Genomic DNA, 22,600 nt, shown 5'->3' on the forward strand with positions numbered 1-22,600 from the left:
GCTGGGAGGCCAACACCCCCCTCAACGGGTACTAATAGAAAAGAACATCTGACACCTTTTCTTCTTTTGAGACTCCCAACTCTAATAATATGTTCTCTATTTGTTTGTGCTTTTCTCCATTGTCCCCAGGGTTTGGAAACTGATGAGCAGGCATGTATGGCCTCATATAAATATGTAGGTGCTACAACCAACATTCATCCCTATTTATCGACAATGATCAACTATGCACAGCCTGTCAAGTTTCAAGGCTTCAGTGTAGCTGAAGGTAAATTGAGAAACTAGGCAAATTTCATGTATTCCTAAGCAGCTGTGAATCATATGCTTAAGTCATTCATGTGAAGCAATGAATAGGAACAGGATTCAGATTTTAATCATGTGCCTGTGACATAGACCTCACAATATGTGATACAATAAACATGCTGATTATCCTACTCGATGGCCAGAGACTAGGTTGGACACCCCAGAACGAACTGCTCTTTCATCTTGGGAAGTAGAACCATTTTGAGGGAAGGACCCTGCATACATTACCCCAACATTGTGGGCCCTCCCACTCTGTTCCTCTGCATGCACTGAGACTCTGTGAAGCACACTGCAGACAGGAACATCTGTCACTTCTACCCATTGTCGGTAACAGCATATTTCTCCTCTATGTTCCATTCCTGTTTTCCCCTGCCCGTTCAAAGCTCTTTAATGAGGTGCCAGTGGGATGAGCACCCTCTTAGCATGAGAAAATAAAATATATTTGTCCTAGGTGAAAGAGACGAGAAATAGGTCAAGTGCAGTTAGAGCCCTTGTGAGGCTCTGTCCTGCATATACGTGAAACCATTGCAGGTGAAAGTGCACAAACATTCTCAGAGAACATTCATTTCATATTTGATTTCACAAACTCAGACTTCAGCTGTACGAATTCAATAATTGGGAGACATTTCAGATTGGGATTTTGACAGATTGGTGAGCATTAGCATCAGGTGAATTTATTAAGAGGAGGTGTAAATATTGTCCCTGAGTTTGCATGGGTGAGCGAGGTGAGAGAGTGAACCAAGCCATGTAATGTAGTACAGGCGAGGGAAGGGTGGGCTCTACTCTGAGAACATATTTTGTAAAATGTGTAGAAATGTTACATTTTATAGCCCAAGCCTATGAACAGATGGGGTGAAAAGCCATGCAATTAGCAATTAGTTCTACAGAGGATACATAAACATCTGCAATAGATTACAGGTCACCAAACAATAAACTGAGGCATTTTGCTAAGTATTTTCAGTACCACTAGGTCAAAAGAAAATCTGCAAGGCGTGTGATACCTGTTTCAAATATATATAAATATATATATATGGCACACAAAAAGAGAAACCGAATGCACTCCGAGTCGTTGTAATGTCATGAGGTCCCAGGAACCAAAGAATCTGTCACAAACTTGAAGTGAAGTTACTTCCAAGTTTATTTAATCAAAAAATAAAAGCATCTATGACAGAAAACAGAGGCAGGACACCATAAGAGCAGTCCTGCATCGACACGTTTCACGCTCTACATAGCGCTTTTTCACCAACAGGGGAAAAAGTAAACATGGCATTAATAACATTGTAAGTCCTTTCATTGTGTCTACCACTAGGTAGGTCTGTATGATCGTAATTCAAACCAATGGCAGACATCTTGTAACATGTTGACATAGTTCTGCCTACTTGGAAAAGGTTCATAAAAAGTGCATTAGCCTTCATAAAAGCAGTGTAATTCAATGTACATAACCATTAAAATATGCATAGATTATAGTATAAATAAAACATTACTAATGAACCTAAAGTGGGTACAAAAGAAAAAGAACACACAAGATCCACCGGGGCCTGCCCAAAATTAATTGGTAAATACCCATAAAGCGCATAGTGCAAATGCTATGCGCATCAAGGTTCAACCAAGGTTCAAATGTACGCATATTCGAAAAACAGATTTAGACAGTTGTATATATAATTACCAGCATTACACTGTAAAATACATGTTCATGCTCCTGGTGCCAAAACATATATCAAAACACAAGAGGTGATGGCTGGAAAGTTTAGAATGAATCAGAACCACTGGCATTGCTCTGGGGAAACCTCCACACCATCGTTCTTCACCGGCCAAGCCATTACAGAAGGGGAAAGACTATATGCAAATCAGGCTTGGTCCCACCCCATGAGGGGCAGTTCAGCCCAAACTGCTAAGTCACATCCCTTCTGCACGAGACCACAAGCATCCCAAACATGTTTCAGCCCCTTGTTTGTGCATATTAAGTAACTTTGGGTTTTCACCGTAAGTTACGAGGGTAATCCAGACATGGAACCCATGCTCACTATTCTTAGAGAGGCACAGCTCCACCTCACTGACGAGGCCAAACCAGGCTGAAACACGTGTCTGCGTTGCTGTTGGTACTCTTCTTCAGAAGAGAATTGCCAGGCATTTCGGTGCTGGACTGCCCTTGGGCAGGACAAAGACTGATAAATATTGGAAATTTCTCTTCTGTGAAAGGATGGTGAGCGAAAGACTCTGGTTGAGACTCTAACCCGGGATATAGGCCGGTAGTAGAGAAACTCACAGAACCCCCCTTGTTTGTGCATATTAAGTAACTTTGGGTTTTCACCCTAAATTATTAGGCTAATCCAGACGTGGAAGCCTTGCTCACTGTTCTTAGAGAGGCACAGCTCCACCTCACTGACGAGGCCCAACCAGGCTGAAATACGTGTCTGGGGTTGCTGTTGGTACTCTTGTTCAGAAGAGAATTGGCAGGCATTTCGGTTCTGGACTGCCCTTGGGCAGGACAAAGACTGATATGTAGTGGACATTTCTCTTCTGTGAAAGGATGGTGGGCTAAAGACTCTGATTGAGACTCTAACCCGGAATATAGGCCAGTAGTAGAGAAACTCTCAGAACCCCCTTGCTTGCGCCAAAAAAATATGCCAGCATTGCCCTGTCAAAAACATTTTCATGCTGCCAGTATGTATAAATATATGCCAGTATTGCCCCTTTAAACTATTCTCATGCTGTGCCCTCCATATATTAGTATTGCAACTACAAGACCACATTTTACTTCTGACTATTCCCAATATCTGACATTAATGCCACTCTGAGAGTTCATGTTCATTCTGTCTGTGCCAACTATAGCCCAGTATTGCCACTGTAAAAACATGTTCATGCTGGTTGTGATCAACATAAAGCACCATTGCCCTTTAAAACACATGTTTATGCTGCCAGTGCACAATCTATGCAGATATTGTCGTCTAAACATGTGGTTTTGCACCTAGTGTCCAAACACACCCATATTGTCCTCTATCCGGATGTCTTGCAGCCTGTAGCTAATTTATGAGAGGGATGCTATTGTAAAACGCATTCTGATGAGACCCATTAATTTTCCTGCCCCCGCATTCATACACAAACATACATACATATACAAAAAAAAGTGTACACCGACACATGAATTCACGCACCACTCACACATGCGCACAGTTATTTGTTTTACACATACCTTTTTTTCTGCCTGGTCCCACCCCTCGTCACTCTGATCTGCTACGGGCAATCTTCCTGTGGCTGGCGCTACAACAGGAAGCATGGAGAGAGGTTTATTGTCACTTCCTCCCTGAGTACGCCTTTGCATAGTCCATAGGAGGACATGGGGAGGATATCTGACTAGACCTCTCATAATCTCCAATGAGCCCTGCTTTCTTGCTTCCCCACTGTAAGTAGGAACAGGGGCCTTACAGGCCCCCATCATGACAGTGCCACAAATGAAGGCCTGCTGGTATTCTGTTCCAACAGGTAGTTGGATTACTCACGTTCATGCTCAGCACTCTTGAGGTCTTGAATTGGAAATGGTGGCCTTTGCATAGTGTGAGGATTCAAGTGCTGTGGGGTGAACGTCCTTGGAGGACCTAAGTGAGAGAGAGAGAGAGAGAGTGTGTGTGTGTGTGTGTGTGTGTGTGTATATATATATATATAGATAGATAGATAGATAGATAGATAGATAGATAGATAGATAGATAGATAGATAGATAGATAGGCTAGTGGATAGACTGTCAGAAGATTAGGTGAGTCCAGAACACTGATTATGTGCTCAGCTGGACTGAATTCTTTTTTGTGGGACTCAACTGCATTCTAATGGCAGAGGTGATGTACTTTATGAAGTCCAATTAGTGAGTTATTGCAGATACATGCGTGTGGGTGGTTATGCCCCGGGAGGGATATGGCTATGTTCCATTGAGATGGACTGCTATATGTATACCAGAGAATCAAGACTATCTAGTTGTGATGAGGGCATGCAGATCATGTCTTACGGATCGACTGGAATCCTTTCCAGCAGCAGTCAGTAGTTATAATGTCAGCTGTTGAATTGACAAAGGGCCCCAGCATATGTATCCTTCTGTCCAGTACCCTTTGGCAATCCATCACTAGATGTTTCAGTGATTTTGTTTCCTGCCCGCACAATCTACAGGCTGGTAGATAATGAAAAATGAACCTTTTTTTAGTAATTTATGGTGACTCTGAATACATGTTTATTATGTCACTTCTGTTAATAACAAAATATTCTCCTGTTTCAATTAACAGCATTTTTTCAATATCTCTCCTGACGGTTTGGCTCTTAGGACAAAGCTAGACGTTCAGCTCACCTCTGAAACTAGAAGGAGAGAGTGGGTCACACGTTACAACTCGCTTGATCAGTCAAGCGAGGTAATTAGACATCAGTAGGAAGGACCAAGAAAGGGGTAGGCCAGGTCAAGGATAGTATAAAAATAGCATATCTTTATTAATCACATATCAAACCGCATAACAAATAGTGCAAAGTACATATTAAAACAGCATATAAATATACAACTCATATTGAATATACACAAATAAAGTGCATGACAACCAATCACCCCCACTGCAGTTGGGGTAAGAACAGCATAGCAAGTGTCTACTGCTTGTTCAAGAAGAAGAAAGAGGGAAAAAGGACTATATCATGGATAAGTCCCTGAATGTATACCAATAATCACCCTAATATATTAGTACATACACACTCCAAGATTCTGGCTTGCCTCTCCCTATACATTTCTTTACTTGCCCACCTCTATTTAATATTTGCTGATCACTCTGCTATCCCTGTTATTTGAGTCTCTTTCAGAGAGAGAATTACAGTTTTCGGCTTCATGATGCATTGCAATTTTTCAACTCACCACTTGGCGTCGCTTTTCCACCAACAATGAGCACCCCAAACTGGGTTTTCTCGTCGACGCTCCGTGTGCTATTGCAGTGCCCAGAATATGTTAATACGTTTGTTTTTGCTTGTTTCATTACAATGAGCGGCTGTGAGTCATGTAATTGCCACAAAGGCTGGAGGTTTACCTGGATCGTTTAATTATGTAGTGCATTTAAATGTGCACGACATATTGTTTTCCACGACGAGCGTGTTGCCGCCCTAGGTCTCCAGTTTCACAGCAGTTCATTAAACATGACACGAAACCTCATTTACCGGCACCACAACCATAATACCCTTTTTATATTAGTGGCCAAAAAAGCGAGTGTTTTATAACGAGCATAAACACAAAGCCGTATTTCTTGCAGCCAAGAAAGTGATAGAACAAGTGGGAGCAGGAAATAGCTAACATTTGACTAAACATATTGCAGTTTTGTAGCAGTCAATGACCCTTTGTATTAGGATTCTGTTTCCCTCCAGATTAGCATATTTGCGTGGTTCACTCTACAGCTAATGTTTTAAACTTGTCTTCCTTTCCTTTTTCTTCCAGAGCGTAACATCCATTACAACATGTCCTCCTTCAACGAGTCCGTCGGCCTGGGCTACCTGAAGACACACGCGATTGAGTTTGTCAAGTATCCTTTGCACGGAAGCGGAAGCGCAGTGGCCCTGTGGTGAAGCCGGCGCGCGGGTTTCACGTAGGGCGAGATTTGAAACCTCCTGGGAGGGCGGGAAGGGCCGAAGCCATGCATGCACGCCACGGGAAACGAGGGAGGGACGCGAACGGTTTCTAGAGCCCTTTGTGATGACTGCGTTTTCCTTAATGAGCAATACAGCTACAACAAACGGCAAATGAGCCGGATATACCCCAAGGGAGGCCGAGTGGATTCCAGTAATTACATGCCTCAGATTTTCTGGAACGCCGGCTGCCAGATGGTCTCGCTGAACTATCAGACCCCAGGTACATGAGGCCGACCAATCAGCGGGGCTCGTCATCCCCACTGCTCCAGCAGATGCCATCCAGTACATTCGCTCTTGGCATTTTTCTAGGCAAAGGAGGCATATGGCCAAGTAGCATGACGAGTGTGGGTCATGGCAGCAGAAAAAATGCAGCAAATAGCACGCATGGGGTACCAGGGTGGGACTGGGTGAAAAAAGAATACATAAAAAACCGGCCCACGTCCTCGAATAGTAATGCGCAACTTCCATGGCATTCTATTTGAGTATTCCTGGGACAATTTAATACGCATTCTGTATTATAAAGGATATTCCACTACTAGAACTATCTTCTGCACAGTGCACTCTGAGTCACTGGACTGCCCCGAAGTGGTTCTCTAAACCGGCACTGTTTGCCTGTTGGACCGGCCACTCTGGGCCTATGCAGTGCCCTCTCCAGTCTCTGCTACTGGCTGCCAGATGGACGTGATGTCAATATCTGTTTTTGTTTAAAACATTTTTTTTTTAAATTTCATGTTGCGTGCGTGACATATGCCATATCCTTTTGTGTAAAATCCAAGATATCCACGTGCTGTGTTTTTCTGCTGGTGCCGTGTGGTCATTACTTTACTGGCGTTGACTGGTGAGTTCTTGTAATTTGTAGACAAGAGCTTTTGAGGGTATCCAGAGGGTGGGACGGTTTGGTCCCTTGATGGTGGACAAGGAAATATATAGTATGATGCGGCTTGTCTGAAAAGTGAAAAGGACCTGCCCTCCGTGTCTCGGTTTCTGCACTTTGTAAAATGTGGATTGTGCTTTTTTGCAGACTATTGCTTTCTTCGTATCCCTTTTTGGTTGATTTGGTGGGTTAAGTGAATTTGAAAGATTCAGAGGAGCTCGTCCTGCAACGCTGCCAAGAGTTTGCAGGTGTTACTGACTGCCACATGGAGTCAGAAGTGTCTTTTTCTGAAATGGCCCAATGGGACTGTGAACATGTCAATGGAGTGCTTTCCACAGTACTGCCAACTGATTCAATGGGCCTCATTACAAGTTTGGCTGTAGCCTTGCCGGTAAAACCAGCAGGCTGCCGCCAAACGTGCACATTTTTCTGGCACCCGGAAATGGGCAATTATAGGGGTATTACAACCCAGCAGACCCAATAATTGCCCATTCCCGGGCGCCGCCAAACTTTTGTTCCGCATTCCCATTTTAGCCCTATTGGGCTCAATGGGAATGGGGAGGCCAGATACACCGACACCATTCGTGAATGGTGCCGGTGCATCCGACAAGCTCTGCTTGCGGGTGCCGGTCCGCCCGCCAGGTCAGACCTGACGGGAGAAAAGGCACCCACGAGCACAACTCGTAGTTTGCCGGTACAGTAACAACGGTACCGAGCTTCCGTTACATTATACTGTCTGCACTGCTGTGGATATTTTTAGTGCAGCACACATTTTATTTAGTTCTGCACATAAAATGTTGCAATAGTTACAGTATTTTGGCACATGGAATTCCTATCGCATTGGTGTTTAGCTGTCTTTCCAAATAGAAGACCATTAGTGCACACTCAGTCACATTAGTGGCAATCAAGTGCAAGTGCAAACGTAAGGGAATGCCTCCCCTTCTTCCGCTTCCTCAGCTGGACTGCAAAAACAAGACCCCAAAGAACTATCTCCATTATGAGTTTTTGATCAAGCAGTAGCCGAGCGTTTTGGGCTTTTTTCTCAATGGGTATATGATATGTATCAGTTTGATGGTAGACCAACAGGCTGTATTGGCTTTGTGTAATAAGCGGGTACTGTGATGAATCGACATCTGGTAAGGGTGTGAAAGTCCTGGCTTTTAAACATTTTTTTTATTAAATAATAAAATGATGTGGGTAATTCCATCTCTGAAATGGAAATCTGGTGATCACATTCCCCTTTCATAAACTCCACACCAAAAGCATAGTGTGTGCTTGTACCCTGCTGTATCAGTATCCTGATTTGCAGTGCAGAGCAGATTCAGAGGTTACAGGTGTCCTCTTGACAGCTGCAATGACAGCCACTCCACAGGAAACTGGCCTGGGAACAGGAATCACACCCATTCACAAAAGGCTAGGTCTCAGACTAGGGTGCAGTATTTCTAAAAGCCTTTGATTGTATTGGGAAGGTAGCGGGTTAGTGTAGCCAGAGGGGATCTGTATATGTTTGGGAAACTTCTGTCGTCTTGTTTCTCTCTACCCCCCTTTCTCTTTTCTGTTCCCTCCACTTCCTGTAGCATAAAGCACTCTGGGTGTGATGTCAGTAGGACAACGCCTGCTCATTTCAAGAGCCGGAATAGGACCCCTAAAGCAGGCTAGCTTTAGTCCAATCACCTGTGGACTTTAATCTTTAAAAGAATGGGTCTCACACCACTTCTTGGCATCATCCTTTGGACTCCATTCCTGAAAGAAGATTTTGTTGGACCCTGCTGGGAGAGCAGTGCTTTCCAGAGTCCTCCATTTGTGAGGTGAAAGCAGGTGGTCAAAGGCAGAAGCAAGCTGTGTCCCATAACAATCCACAGGGACCATTGGGGTCGATCTCTGCTACTGGACCAAGACCACATTTCTGCCACCCACCTTGTTGCCCAGGACCTCACCATGTTGCAGGACCCCTGAATGTGTGCTAGCCTCCCCCGTTCTTGGGAGCCAGAGAAAGGACTAACCTTGGTCCTTGAGCCCCTGAAGTGGGACTCACAATACCTGGAAGCCAGAACAGACGAGGTTCCTGTTTTCAATGTCGACCTACTGCGAGCCGTGACTTGAGCGTGTTCAAAACAAAGAGAACTATCAGGATCTGTCCATACTACCTGTGGCGTTCATTGTTTTTCGAACCAACATTTGCCTGTTCGACTCGGTTTGTGCCTTGCACTGCTCGAGACCCTGTCCAAAACACCAGCCTCATTGTTGCCGCTCCTGTAAAACGATTGATCTGACTCTGATGTTGCTTGCACCGCGACTTCTGATTGCCACATAGAATCAGCTTGCCTGTGTACCAGCTCGACAGCCGATCTATGTCTGTTGAACCAAACTTGGTGACCGCCCGATCTGCACCGCCTATGTAGGCAAGTCACTATCGCAGCTACCTTCCATTCAACCCCACCTATATGATAATTAGCTGCTGGACCACAGCGACTGCCACACCTTTCAACTGAAGAGAACCAACGATTGACCCTGAGAAGCCTGGTCCAACGTGTCAAACCACCAATACCTTTGCAATTGTATTATTGACTGATATCTGCCCCCATGGTCCATCTTTGGGCATTAGAGACTAGATAGGTCAGTTTAATTCCTTTTGTAAACTCAAGAACATATCCTTTAGAACATTGTGGTCTTTAATTGCCCTCCCCTGTCTCATTACCCAGCGTGCTGCATCTGTTCTAGCTGTGTTCTTCTACAGGGGTGGGTTTGGTCAGTGTTTGGTAGTTAGTTATCGTTGTACATGGTGTGTTTGATTAAAGTATATATATTTTAATGTAACATTGACTGGACATTCATTTATTTTTGACTGTTATACTTCATTGTTTGGGTTGCTACTGAACGACATTCACACCCCTCTTTAGAGTACAGCCTTCCTTTGGACCATGTTACCACAAAAGGCGAAGGAGGTATATCTCTTGAATGGGCGCTGTAGCCCCTTCTCATCCTTATACTCTTGCACTGATACACATTAGAATATCCATTTTACAACATTGTTTCCTGTGGATGTTCATGATTTTTCTTTTTTTTAAATTCATGCTCTATAGCTTGTCAAAATGCATGATCAATAGGGTTTGTACAACATATGGACACACATGTGAAATGGAAACAACTGTTTTTGTACATAGTAAAAGAAACACATACTACACTTCTAGACAAATGTAACCTGTCTTTCTTGTTCTTAATTAAGTTTGAAAGACAATGACAAGCAGTCACTTACACTGGCATGTCTTTTCGTGTCTTTGGGGACTTATACATTGTTTTATTTCTACCCTTCCACGAGACAGGCATGGCTATCTTCAACTTAACGCAACCTGGACAAAACATTTAAAGCATACCCCAACACTGAAAACAAACACTGAATTAGAATGCTATTATGGAGGGGCTCAACAGAATTTAAGTCAGAGGTTAACAATATGTATCTTTGGAAAGTAAAGTACAGTCAATGCTCTCTTGTCTTGCACTCCATGAACCAGAACACTCTGTTAACTGGTACCTTGAAACACTTGTGTATAGGCGCGTTACAAATGCCATATCATATCATATCATATAATACCTGTCATTGTTGTTAATGGTACCGATCTGGTAAAATGCTGAGCAACAAGGTTTAGATGCTGTAATACTTATTCTGGATGGCAGAGTGCCAGTGAACAGAGGTTGGTTCTGTTTTCAATCTCTCTGCCATCCATGTTACCTGCTTTTGGTTAGCTGGCATATTTAGTTATCTGGCACCATGAGGTCCCAATTGGTGCTGGATAAAAAGAAAACATTTACAGTATGTGGTAGCATTGCCATATTCAAGGTTTGAGTTTCCACTTCTGTTGTGAACACTGGTTATCACTTTGCATTAGCCAGGGTCCCTGAGATGCCATGGAGACATTTTGTATGAGATAAATGCATTTTCATACATACATAAGCAATTAAGTAAATACATGAATAGATTAATATATATGGATCCACCAATGTATGCACATACATACAGTGGCAGAAACAGATCATGGGGCACATTGAGATTAACCATGTCCCTTCTAGTGAATGATTCTAATGAAGAGGGGGGCTACCCCAATCAGGAAATTTCTCCATCGGATCCTACAGAGGGGAATCGAACCCATCAATATCCTAAGAATTGTGTATATATATATATATTGCATGGAACATGTGCTGGTGGTTAAGAATAAAATAGTCTTAGGGCCCGATTCATGGAATATTTGCCCAGTTCAAAGTGAATTTGCACTGCTAAAAAGTGACTTTGCACTGCCGACACAAACCCTGATTCATGGAACTGTGCAAAGTGTATTTTTGCCCTGCAAAGTATGGGCAAAGTCATTTTGTACTTCAAAAATGTCTGTGCGCTGACTTTGCCCGGACTTTGCACTGCAGAAATACACCTTGCACGGTTCCATGAATCAGGGTTTGTGTCGGCAGTGCAAAGTCACTTTTCAGTAGTGCAAATTCACTTTGAACCGGGCAAATATTCCATGAATCGGGCCCTTAGTGTCTCCTACCAACGGAGTGAATATAGGAGAAACCAAAAGGGGGAAATACTTTTTACTTAACATCCCTGGGGAACTGAAGGGGCATTTGGAAGAATGAAGGAGCTTGCTTCTGCTGAGGACCAGAGATCCAGGACACTGAAATACCTAGATGGAGAACGAGCACCTAGAGGTGCCCCAGAGATTTCAGCATGTAGGTGAAGAGCAGAAGAGAGCTCTGTTATTTTAGCATCTATGGAGAATAACCCCAGCATCAATAGCCCCAGGCAAAAGGTCCAATTCTGACTGCTGCTTTTTAACTGCAGACCATAAGAACCTTCAAGTGAAGCCATTGAGCCACCGAGCCAGTATCAAATGACCACTTGAGCCACATGTCCTTATGTGATATACTGTTGCCATGTCCTAGTCTGCACCATCAAATCACTGAGCCAGAAGAACTAGCTCCCTGTGGCAGAGCACCTTCTAGCCAACTCAAGGACATTGCACAAAGCATCAGTGGTGCAAGTTTGATGCCGTTGGATCATCAGTAAATAGTAACAGAGTTTAACGAGTAGACTAAGTGCTAATACCATGATCCCTCACCGCCAATTTTGCATTTTTATGTTTTACTGGCAGATGTACTTTCATTTGTGCGAATCAAGCCTGGGCTATGTCTTGATGGGTGAGCTGCATGGCAGTGTCTCGTGAAGCTACCACATCTTTAAATATTTCTGAAATATCAAGTAACAAGCGCCTACTTAGCTTGGCTAGTTGTGGACAAACTGCGTATTGATGTACGCCCCTTATGGATAGTCACAGAACATCAGTGTTGGTTTCAAAAGTAAACTAGTATTTTTATGACTGGTAACACAGTTTGTTCCATGCATTTCTCTTGGAAATACTGAGTTAATTTTACTGAACAGGAAAGTGTAATAGTGGTCAGGTTTAAAGAGCATAATCATCCATAATATAGCTTTGGAAGACTTTGCAAAATGTTTCTTCAAATTGGAGGAATTGCCATCTGGCAAGGGTGTAGAAGCGCTACCTTTTTTCATTGTCAATAACTAATAAAAAAGAAATGGGTAAATACATATCTGGAAGGGTAATCTGCCAACGAGATCCTCCTTTCAGAAACTCCATTCCAAAAGCACAGTTTACACCTGTGGCCTGCTGGATCAATAACCTGAACCGCAGCACCTCCTCTCCAGTGGCACAGAGCTGGTTCATGGGGTGGCAGGTGACCCCTTGACCCCTGCAGTAACAACCAAGTATTTGCAGCACTGGGGGCTGCATTTAAGATATTCACCCTGTTCCCAAATCACATAACTATGATAGTTACTATCCTGGTGGTAATTGTAAGCTCTAATATAAGCCATATCCGTGTTAGGGTATGGTGGCTATCATGCCTCATATTTATTGCAGCCACATCAATTAGATATCACACTGTCAGCATGGTGAGGCCAGTTCAGCTGTGGAATGCTAGGTGTATTCTGGTCAGACAGACTCACCCTGCAAAGTGACAGGTCAGGAGACTGATGGCTATGCATATTCTTTTTATCCTTTGCAGGGTTAGGTATCATCCCTCTTCTGTGAGCCATCCTCCCAGCAGGACCAGGCCTGGGAAACAGGGATCTAAGGGCACACCATGCCAGAAGCACTAGCTTAAAAAGGAGCACTTCAGACCAAAACGGCTTGTGTTGCTATTGACAATGGAAGGAGTAGAGTTTGTGTAGACCGAGGGAGCTCAGACTAGCTGCAGGAAGATTCCACCATCTTATTCTGGTTTCATGTGATAATTCTGCCACAAAAATATCACAATACAAAAATATTGCCATATTTTTCTGGTGAAATTCACAATGGACCCTGCGGGGGGGACCCCCGCAACACCCGCATCATTGTTTTATGTGCGGGGGACACCCCTGCAACGCCTGCTCCCACATAATATCCCCAATAAAAATATCGCCTATGCCGAACCAAACGGCCATATTTACGGCAATATTTTTGTTGGGGATATTAATACCTGATACCCTTATTCTCTCCTTATCTCTCTTCGTTTCTATCCCCTCCACTTCCTTTAACACACAGCACTTTTGATGTGGTGTGAGAAGGAAAAGTGCAGTGAATGGACCCTCAAAGCAGGTGCCGCTTTTGCCCAATCACCTGTGGTCATATGAATTTAAAAGAGTGGGTCTCCCACTCCTTCTTTGAAACTTCTCTGGACTTTAGCCATTGAAGAGGATTCCATCTGGATCCTGCTGGGAGAGCAGTCCCGTTCAAAGTCCTCCAGTTGTGAGATGGAGACAGGTGGTCCATGGCAGAGGCAAGCTCTGCTCCTTAGCCATCCCTTGGGCACATTGGGGGTGATCTGCTACTGGGTCACGATCTGCCTCTCTGTTAGCCCCACTGGACCCAGGAGCTCACCATGCTGTAGAACTACTGAAAGTGTGTTCCATCTCCCCTCTGTTTGGACACTGAGAACAAGGACTACTCTTGCCCTTGACACACTGGAGTTGGATTCTCAGCTCCTGAGAGCCAGGACAGCCAGGATTCCTGCAATTCCATCCATGACCACTGCAAACTGTGATTTGAGCCCATTCAACCTTGATAAAATCAACAGGACACTTCAGAGCTGCCGTTGCCACACGTCGTTTTTTGCACCACTGTAACCCATGGTCGAACGAGTTCTCCACTGCACTGTGCCAGCTGAAGTGCATCGTTGTTCTCTTGGCTCAAACAAAAAAGCATAGCTGAACCTGCCGTTGAAATTAACCCAGTGATCTACGTGATGTGTCTTGCTTGAGTATCGTTTTGAAAGGCAGCAACCTTCAGATTGACGCAAAGTCAACATTTGCTGCCATCTGTACTACCATGACTGCCACATTTAAGCCTGAATCAAACCGCCAGCACATTGCAAAGAAGCTTGGGTCACCATTGTCGAACCGCCAAGATACAAACATTTCTGGACCCTAGAGACAGACTAGGTCAATTTAATCCCTATTGTATCCAAGCTCAGACCCATTTCAAAGAACCTATTTTTATTGCCCTTTCTTCCCCTATCTCATTACCTAGAATTCTGCATCTTGCTATCTTGCATATTCTGTTTTATTTCTACAACTGTGGCTTTTTGTATTGTTTTCTATTTAGTTATTATTGCATATGCTGCTTAATTAAAGTATATGTAATTGAATGTACATTCCTTTATTTTAGACTGTTGTACTTTGCTGTTTGGGTTGCTATTGTTTCACATTTACGCCCTTAGTAAGAGTATAGCCTTCCCTCTGCCCACATTACCACAAAAGTCAAAGGCGCTTTACCTCGTAACTCTGCCTGTTTCACCTTTATAATTGGGTTCACTCATAGTTTGTAGAAGTGTGAGGGCTGAAACACTGTAGCCTCCATTTATCCATTTACTCCTGCAGGGCAGAAGTCAATTCATCATACACATATTGCTAGTTCATTCAGTAGATACAGACCTGTATATTACTCTTGATGTTCGATGTACATGCATGTCTGCCATTGTAGACATATTCAGTTCCTTGCATGTTTGCTTGTGAAATGCCACAGATTTTTCCTACGAATAGAATTGGTATTTTCTCTTAATGAGATGTTTCAATTTCAAGCTCCAAGAGGCCAACAAAATGTAATAAAGTGCTCAACACAAGACCACATTGATTTACATTGGAAATCTGAAAGGAATCAAAGGACACATCGAATTATTGTAATGGGGAAATGTATTTTGCTTGTACTTGGCTTGCGAACTGGGACATAGGAAAAAGGCAGACAGCAAACCTAAATGTTTGTTTCATAGCAACATGCACAATGCTCACTCTCCATTCAGCTTTCCTGGCTGCCAGTCCATACCACTGCTGTCGGATACCCGAAGATATAATTGGCCAGAAAGCCTGTCTCTGCCAAGAATGTTTGCGCTCTGAGTAGGACATTCCTTTAATTTGTATATGATAACTATTGAATCCATTGATCGTATATGTGATAATGTAAGGATATGAATTTTACAGTGATACAGATCAGGGTTAATTCTAGACCTGCCTGACAGAGTTAAAGTAGGTAATCTTTTAATCTGATACATGTTTAGCTGTGGATGACAATAGTGCCGAAATATGGTACAATGGGCAGTTTCTATACAGAATATTACATAGGACAAAATACTACGTTGGGCCCTTAAGCTTGAAACTCTGCATTGTAACCATCTTGAAGCATTTGGTATCCTTAGAAAAAAGAAATTGAATACAAAAATACCTAAGAAGAAATGACCGAAAGACGGTAAATTTGTTTTCAGTTTTCATTTACTGAAACTCCCCTCAACATTCGGCCACAGCACCTATAAGAAGATCATCGACGCAATCCACACATTTGAAAATGACAATTATTTTGTTGTATTGTGAATAGGTTGCAGCAGAGGTAGCATTTCCACTGTCCACAATGTTGGATTTGTCAAAAAGTATAAAATAAAGAATGAGACTTTTTGACACTGAGAACTGAATCACTTCCAGGTACTCTCAATTCTGGCAGCTAAGGCACAGTCAGGTTAAATGTTTTTTCCAGGATTACACACTTTGATTAAGTGATGACACCAGGTTTTGCACCCAGTCTGACATTTAGGAACTTAATCACACATGTTTCCAGCTCTAGGTTAGCAACCTTGTGGCTGCCTCTGTGTCCATACCAGCAGACGGGTAACATGTGCTCTTCTGACCTGCAACCCACCAACACGACAGGTGTATGATTCTGCCTTTCTCTCTATCCCACTAACCCTCCCCTCTGCTCCCGCCCCGGTAGCTTTGTTACGGAACCACTGGCGGCAAGTCCAACATTTTTGGGCATTATGATTACAATGCAATAGCTGGGAACTCCTGAAATCTTCCAGTAATGGTTAGCAACTCCATCATACCACTCCCCACGACATTATGTTCTCATGACCTCACATTGGCATTACAAATGAATCAGCAAGTGTCCCATAAACGTTCAAGCCAATCCACTTGAGATGTTGAACAAAAACAGGTTCGGCTTCTAGCTGGGCATGACATGTGCATCAAGAGAAACAAACATATCTTGCACAATTTAGTGTAAACAGTATGAGCAACATTGGAATGTGATCCTTAGAATAAACATGTTTCACAATGGTAGAAAGACTATCCAATATGTTAATTTAGCAGATACCATGAGTGTGCCTGAGTGCACACCCCTCATTTCAGAGTGGCTTCTGAGTGCTTCCACCCTAGGAACGCATGTTCCCTGCACAAGGACTTCCCTGGACAACTAGGACTGGACAGATTCTAAAAGAGACCCACCCAAGCTAACACATGAAACAAAACTCAGATTTTCACTGAAAAATACATTTTCTGATAGTGAGTCATCATTGAAATCCAACCTTGAAAAAGTGCCTTGAGCGTGAAGCACATGTGAACTGTGAAGTTAATTAAACAAGTAACAGGTGCTTTTCACATTAAGAGCACTGAGATTAACACTCTGAATCTGTAGTACACCTTTTTTAAATCACAATCACAACAAAATGCCACACCAACTCCATTCAAACAATGAGAAACCCAACTGTTTGAAAGATTACAAACACAAGTGAGTAAGGGTATAGGCAAAGACACGAGAAAAATGGTATGCAGTGATTTAAACGAATAGAAAATAATGAATAACATTAATATAAGTACTCAGATCGGAGACAGCGCCAAATAGTATATTTCAAAACCAAAAAATTGTTTTATTTAGTTGCCCTTGTTAATGACACGTGTTTCGGCTTTTAAACCAGCCTTTTTCAAATCAGGGCATTGTTTACTTTTTCTCTTTTTGTTTTTGTTTGTTTGTTTCTTTATTTGTGGTGCGTGCCAGACCCGAGGGTATCAGGGCGCAAGGTACAGGAATATTTTCATTTTATGGTTCCAGAGTTGCAAGGTTACACAATTATAATAGAAATACACAGTTATGATACTGCAAGTTTACACAATTATAATACAAATACACAGTTATGATACATTCAGAGGTTCAGATACAGCAGCAAAGTATATACGCACAGTAAACATAGTCAGAGGGCATTACATGACAAAGATGGGATTAATATGCTGTATGCCTACTGGTGTCAATTTACATTGCAGAGGAATAGGGGTATTAGGATGGTGGCAGAAGTGGATCTTCTGTTGCCTCTCTGTGGATCTTCTTGCTAGTATGCTTCAGTTGTGCAAGGATACATTCTTTCATGGGGAAAAAAGCCCCAATCTCTTTTTAGTTTGATGATTTTTTGATTCAGATTAAAATCTTAAATTCCTTCATACTGGCACCTAGTTCTTTGAGTTTCTCGCTGTAGTTCTCTATAATGGTACCATTCATCAGTCTATCCTGGTTTCCTTGAATTTTGGCCATCATTTCCTCAGAGACACATTTGGCAGTGTTTATAATCAATGTTTGCCAATCTTGCATGCATTTGTTGGCTATGTAATTCGTATTTTCAAAATTGTATTTGGTCTAGGATTATTGATCCCCTTGGCTTTGGTTGTGTACTAAGATATTCAATCATAAGAATGCATGTAATTATCAAAACCATATTTAACGTATTCGAAAAACATTGTTATGATTCACATTTTCAAATGATAATTTCATATCACATTAAGCGTGTAATGCAAATGTCAAATCACACTGAACATGTATTTCAAATGTTAAATCGCAGAGAGATAGGGGTTGGAGAAGGAGAGGATTCATGGGTTTCACATAAAAGTATCAGTTATAACCATTGAAAATGTATCAGAAAACAATTAGCATTGTTTGGTTTATGGTAAACAAATAAGTTTGAAAATAATAAAGAAAAATAATAAAGGAAAATAATAAAAAGACAACAAATATAAAAACAGTATTAGTTGCGCATTCTTGAAAGGTTAAAGTTTTAAAGTTACATACAAATGTCTTGTGATATCATTTATATATTGGCCGTTGTGGTTATCTTATGGAAGCGTGTATCTTTATGTTATATCAAGTTCAGTTTTTTCAATTGTTGGGTTCAATCTCAGCACATCCGTGTCCCTTTCGTTGACAGGACCATTTTAATTATATAGGCATTCTTGTCATCACACTGTATTCCTGTTATTTGTTTTGGTAACACTAATAATTAAAGCACATCTGCTCGTGCATCCATAGTTACTCATGTATTAATGCCCTCTGTATTCTTTAATTATATTTAGAACTGTTGGTTATTGTGTTACAGTTACCCGTTTAATTTTGCATACTTATTCTAATTGTATTCCGTAGCTTATCTTTTTTAGTCTTGCCGTTAAATGACATTGTGTATCTTAATTGCTTATCCCACACTGAGTTGCCAATAGGTAATGTTCGAGTAGTTTTCAATTCGTCTCATATATTCACTCGATTTAGTCTCATAAACCATTGTAATCGTTTGCAGCTTCGTATTATTTGACTGATATTGCACCCAATGTGCTGATCTACAAACACTTCTGAAGTGTTTAGTTCATTGATAGTCCCTTACCTGAGCTCCGTTGTACTGGCGTTCGATCGCGTACTCCTGTTTCCTAGAGACGGCGAACGCCATAGGAACTGGTTAATGTGTTGTTTCTCGAGTGTCTTCATGGTGACCGACTCACCAGAGTCCCTTTTTTATGTTTAGTGCCTTGTTCAAAACGCATCCCATACTTTGGGTAAAAGTACGTGTCACTGTATGTATTTCGTGACTATTTGTAATAATTTCTGGACCTGAGTCCCTTCTTAATGTTTCCTACATTTCTAGTCTACGCAATCTGCCTTGTACTAGACCGTTATCTTGTAAGTGGCAATTACATAGCGCTCGATCTGCCCGATTCTCTAGGATGAGTGCATCCGTATTATGAGTGCAAATTCACTAATGAATACATTTTTATAGCATTTTCAATAACTTGATAGCTAACCATATTATGATGTATTGGTTATGTCGTACATAATAAACAATCTTTTTCGCCAAAATTATTGAAATTAGCGTAGAGCAGCAATGAAAAGCCCCCTACTGTAGGAATAAGAGAAGGAGGTTGTGTTATAAAACACTTCCTCAGCCAGTTCTGATGCAGACTCTGAAGGTGAGACAACCTCTACTGTCAATGGAAATATAAAAGAACCAGCAAAAGAAACCAACTATTCGGGCTACATGAACCAAATAAAAAGATATAAAAAAGGAAATAGAAACATCATTCCTAAGCAGGTCCTTTTTCAGATACCAATGAATATGACATCTACAAGTGTTTCACAAGGAGGAGAGGAAGGAGGGGGGGCTCAAGACTCCACAAATCAAGAACCACAAGAAAATATCAACAGAAGATTCACCAGAGCCAGTACGAAAGAGTTCAACAGGAAGAAGTAAATAAAGACCTCATCATAAATCTATCGAAAAAAACATTAACACAAAATGAAATTGATCTACTAAATAAGGGGCTCTCATTCGCAACAAACACTAGGTTCAATGATATAGATATACATGTGGACCTATTCAAATTTGTGCGCAAATTAAAATTAAAAAAGTTTTTCGCAACTAAAGCACCAAGGCAGTACCAGGAGGCCATAAGGGTAGAACAAAGCGATTTAACGATCAAAGAAATTGAGGAAATACGTTTGCTTAGATCCATCGGAGAATCAAAAGACTTTGACATACCACAAGTACTTAGTGAACTGAACATCCAAACTGACACCCTGCCAAATAAAGAATTAAAACCTGTATCAAAATTTGTGCCACAATTACCACCAGATAATGTGATTGATACTTTTTATAAAGCTGTTTCAGAAGACTTCTACAAACTCAAGAAAAGGAACAAACAAAAATGAAAGACACATAACCTTTCACTGAATGAACACAAGGCTCTACAAGACCTAGCATCAGATTCATCCATCGTAATAAAGGAGGCCGACAAAGGGGGAAATATTGTTATCATGGATAGAACAGATTATTTGGAAATGGCCAGAAGACATTTGGAAACACCAGGATTTTACGAGAAAATACCTACTAATCCAAAAAAGACTATTGTATATACATTAGAGCAAGGAATTCTAAATTGGCACAAAAAGGGCTACATAACAGATGAAGAAAAAAGTTTCTCGTTAATTAAAGAGCCAAGAATACCAACCATGTACTTTTTGCCAAAAGTACATAAAGAATACGACACAATATCTGAAGACCGGCCCAACCTAGGTGGCATAGGGTGGGCAACGGAGAACATTGCACAATATCTAGATAACATTTTAAGACCAAGGCCAAGCAAACTTCAATCATACCCAAGGGATACAACAGATGGTTTTTGGAAATTAAGAACAATAAAATAGGAAGATAACTACAGACTGGGAAGCCTTGATGTTAAAGCAATCTACACATCAATACACATCAATACAGCACCATTGGGCAATTAAGACAATAGACCATGCCTTCAAGGACGATACATCGTCTGTGTACTATCAAGTACAAAGGATAAAGGAGATGTTGGAACTAACCTTTGAATGCAACATCTTCACCTTTGACAATTGTTATTAAAAGCAAACCAAAGGTGTGGCAATGGGGACTAAATAGGCCCCTGCCTTAGCCAATATTTTTATGGGCTTCTTTGAAGACAAAGTGATTTATCAAGAATAGGCATATCAGAAAGAGTTAATAAAAAATGATGCCCTGATAATCTGGGGTGGTAACAAACTCAAATTTGAAGAGTTCACAAATCGGATCAATGAGAACCCGTATGGAATACAATTCACAGGAACCAGCAATGAACAGTTAATCAACTTTCTTGATCTTACCATCTATGTAGATAACAATGAACTGAAAACATGCACCTTCAGGAAACCTACTGAAGCTAACTCGACATTACACGCCAGCAGTTGTCACCTTAGATCTATTATCAACAACATACCTACCGGAGAGTTCATCCAGGCAAGAAGAAACTGTCAAACAACTGAAACATTTGAAAAAGAATGCTCACTCCTAGAGAGTAGATTTATAGCAAGGGTATATACAGAAGAATGTGTAAAACGAGCAAAAAATAAAAGCAAGCTGTTAACACAAGAACAGACGCTGGTACAAAAGTCTAAATCGCGTGAACAACCCACAGTAGGGTTTATTACAAAGTGCAGCAGCAACCACAAAGTATTGGACAGGATTCTAACACTGGAATCTGCTAAAGCTAGACAAAAACATCAAGAGCTATGTGGATCCAAAACCAAGAATAATCTATAAACGGTCAGAAACTCTGAGGAACAAATTGAGCCCTTCACTATTGCCTGACATGGTAACATCTGAACATACTACCTGGTTACACTTTCCTAATGATGGCTTTTGGAAATGTGGAGGTTGCACAATGTGAAAATATGCACACCAGAAAACAAATGTATTCAAGGATTTGCACAATAATGAAGTCAAGATACACCAATCAATTAATTGTAAAACAAAATTTGTTTTATATGGTATCATCTGTATATGTAAATTGGTATACATGGGAAGTACGATAAGGGAATTAAGAACCAGAATCAGAGAACATTTGGCTAAAATTGGGAGCCAAGACCCAAGGCTCCCTCTATCTTGCCATTGGCAGAAACACCACCAAATGGCCAATAAAGCAGAAATTCATAGGTCTTCAAAAAATAACAATGGTCAACAGAGAAGGAAATAAGCAAAAATTATTAAGGCAAGCTGAGGCAAGGATTATTTGTAAACTGAACTTGACTATCCTCGGCTTAAATTTAGACAATGAAATGGTGTCATTTTTATAACACATACTCCTTCTCTTATTACTACAGTAGGGGGCATTTCATTTCTGCTGTATGCTAATTTCAATAATTTTGGTGAAAAACATTGTTTTTGTTATGTACGACATAACCAATACATCATAATATGGTTAGCTATCAAGTTATTGAAAACGCTATTAAAATGTATTAATTAGTAAATTTGCACTCATAATATGGATGCACTCATCCTAGAGAATCGGACAGATCGAGCGCTATGTAATTGCCACTTACTAGATAACGGTCTAGTACAAGGCAGATTGCGTAGACTAGAAATGTAGGAAACATTAAGAAGTGACTCAGGTCCAGAAATGATTACAAATAGTCACCACATACATACAGTGACACGTACTTTTACCCAAAGTATGGCACGTGTTTTGAACAAGGCACTAAACACTAAAAAGGACTCTGGTGAGTCGGTCACCATGACGACACTCGAGAAACAACACATTAACCAGTTTCAATGGCGTTCGGTGTCTCTAGGAAACAGGAGTACGCGATGGAACGCCAGTACAACGGAGC

The 22,600-nt window shown here is 41.4% G+C and overlaps 1 protein-coding gene across 4 annotated transcripts in view; it reads left to right on the forward strand.

The window, feature by feature from the left end:
- Positions 1-22,600, forward strand: part of PLCB4 (phospholipase C beta 4) — a 1,535,154-nt gene that overhangs the window by 1,141,538 nt on the left and 371,016 nt on the right. For all 4 annotated transcript variants that reach the window (XM_069608295.1, XM_069608297.1, XM_069608296.1 and 1 more), the window contains exons 22-24: positions 130-265; positions 5,748-5,832; positions 6,034-6,158. In XM_069608295.1, the coding sequence (XP_069464396.1) occupies positions 130-265; positions 5,748-5,832; positions 6,034-6,158 (346 nt within the window). The remainder of the gene's footprint in view (positions 1-129; positions 266-5,747; positions 5,833-6,033; positions 6,159-22,600) is intronic.

Source organism: Ambystoma mexicanum, chromosome 4q (genome assembly GCF_040938575.1).
Source record: "Ambystoma mexicanum isolate Mex_15411 chromosome 4q, UKY_AmexF1_1, whole genome shotgun sequence".
Classification (NCBI taxonomy): Eukaryota; Metazoa; Chordata; class Amphibia; order Caudata; family Ambystomatidae; genus Ambystoma; species Ambystoma mexicanum.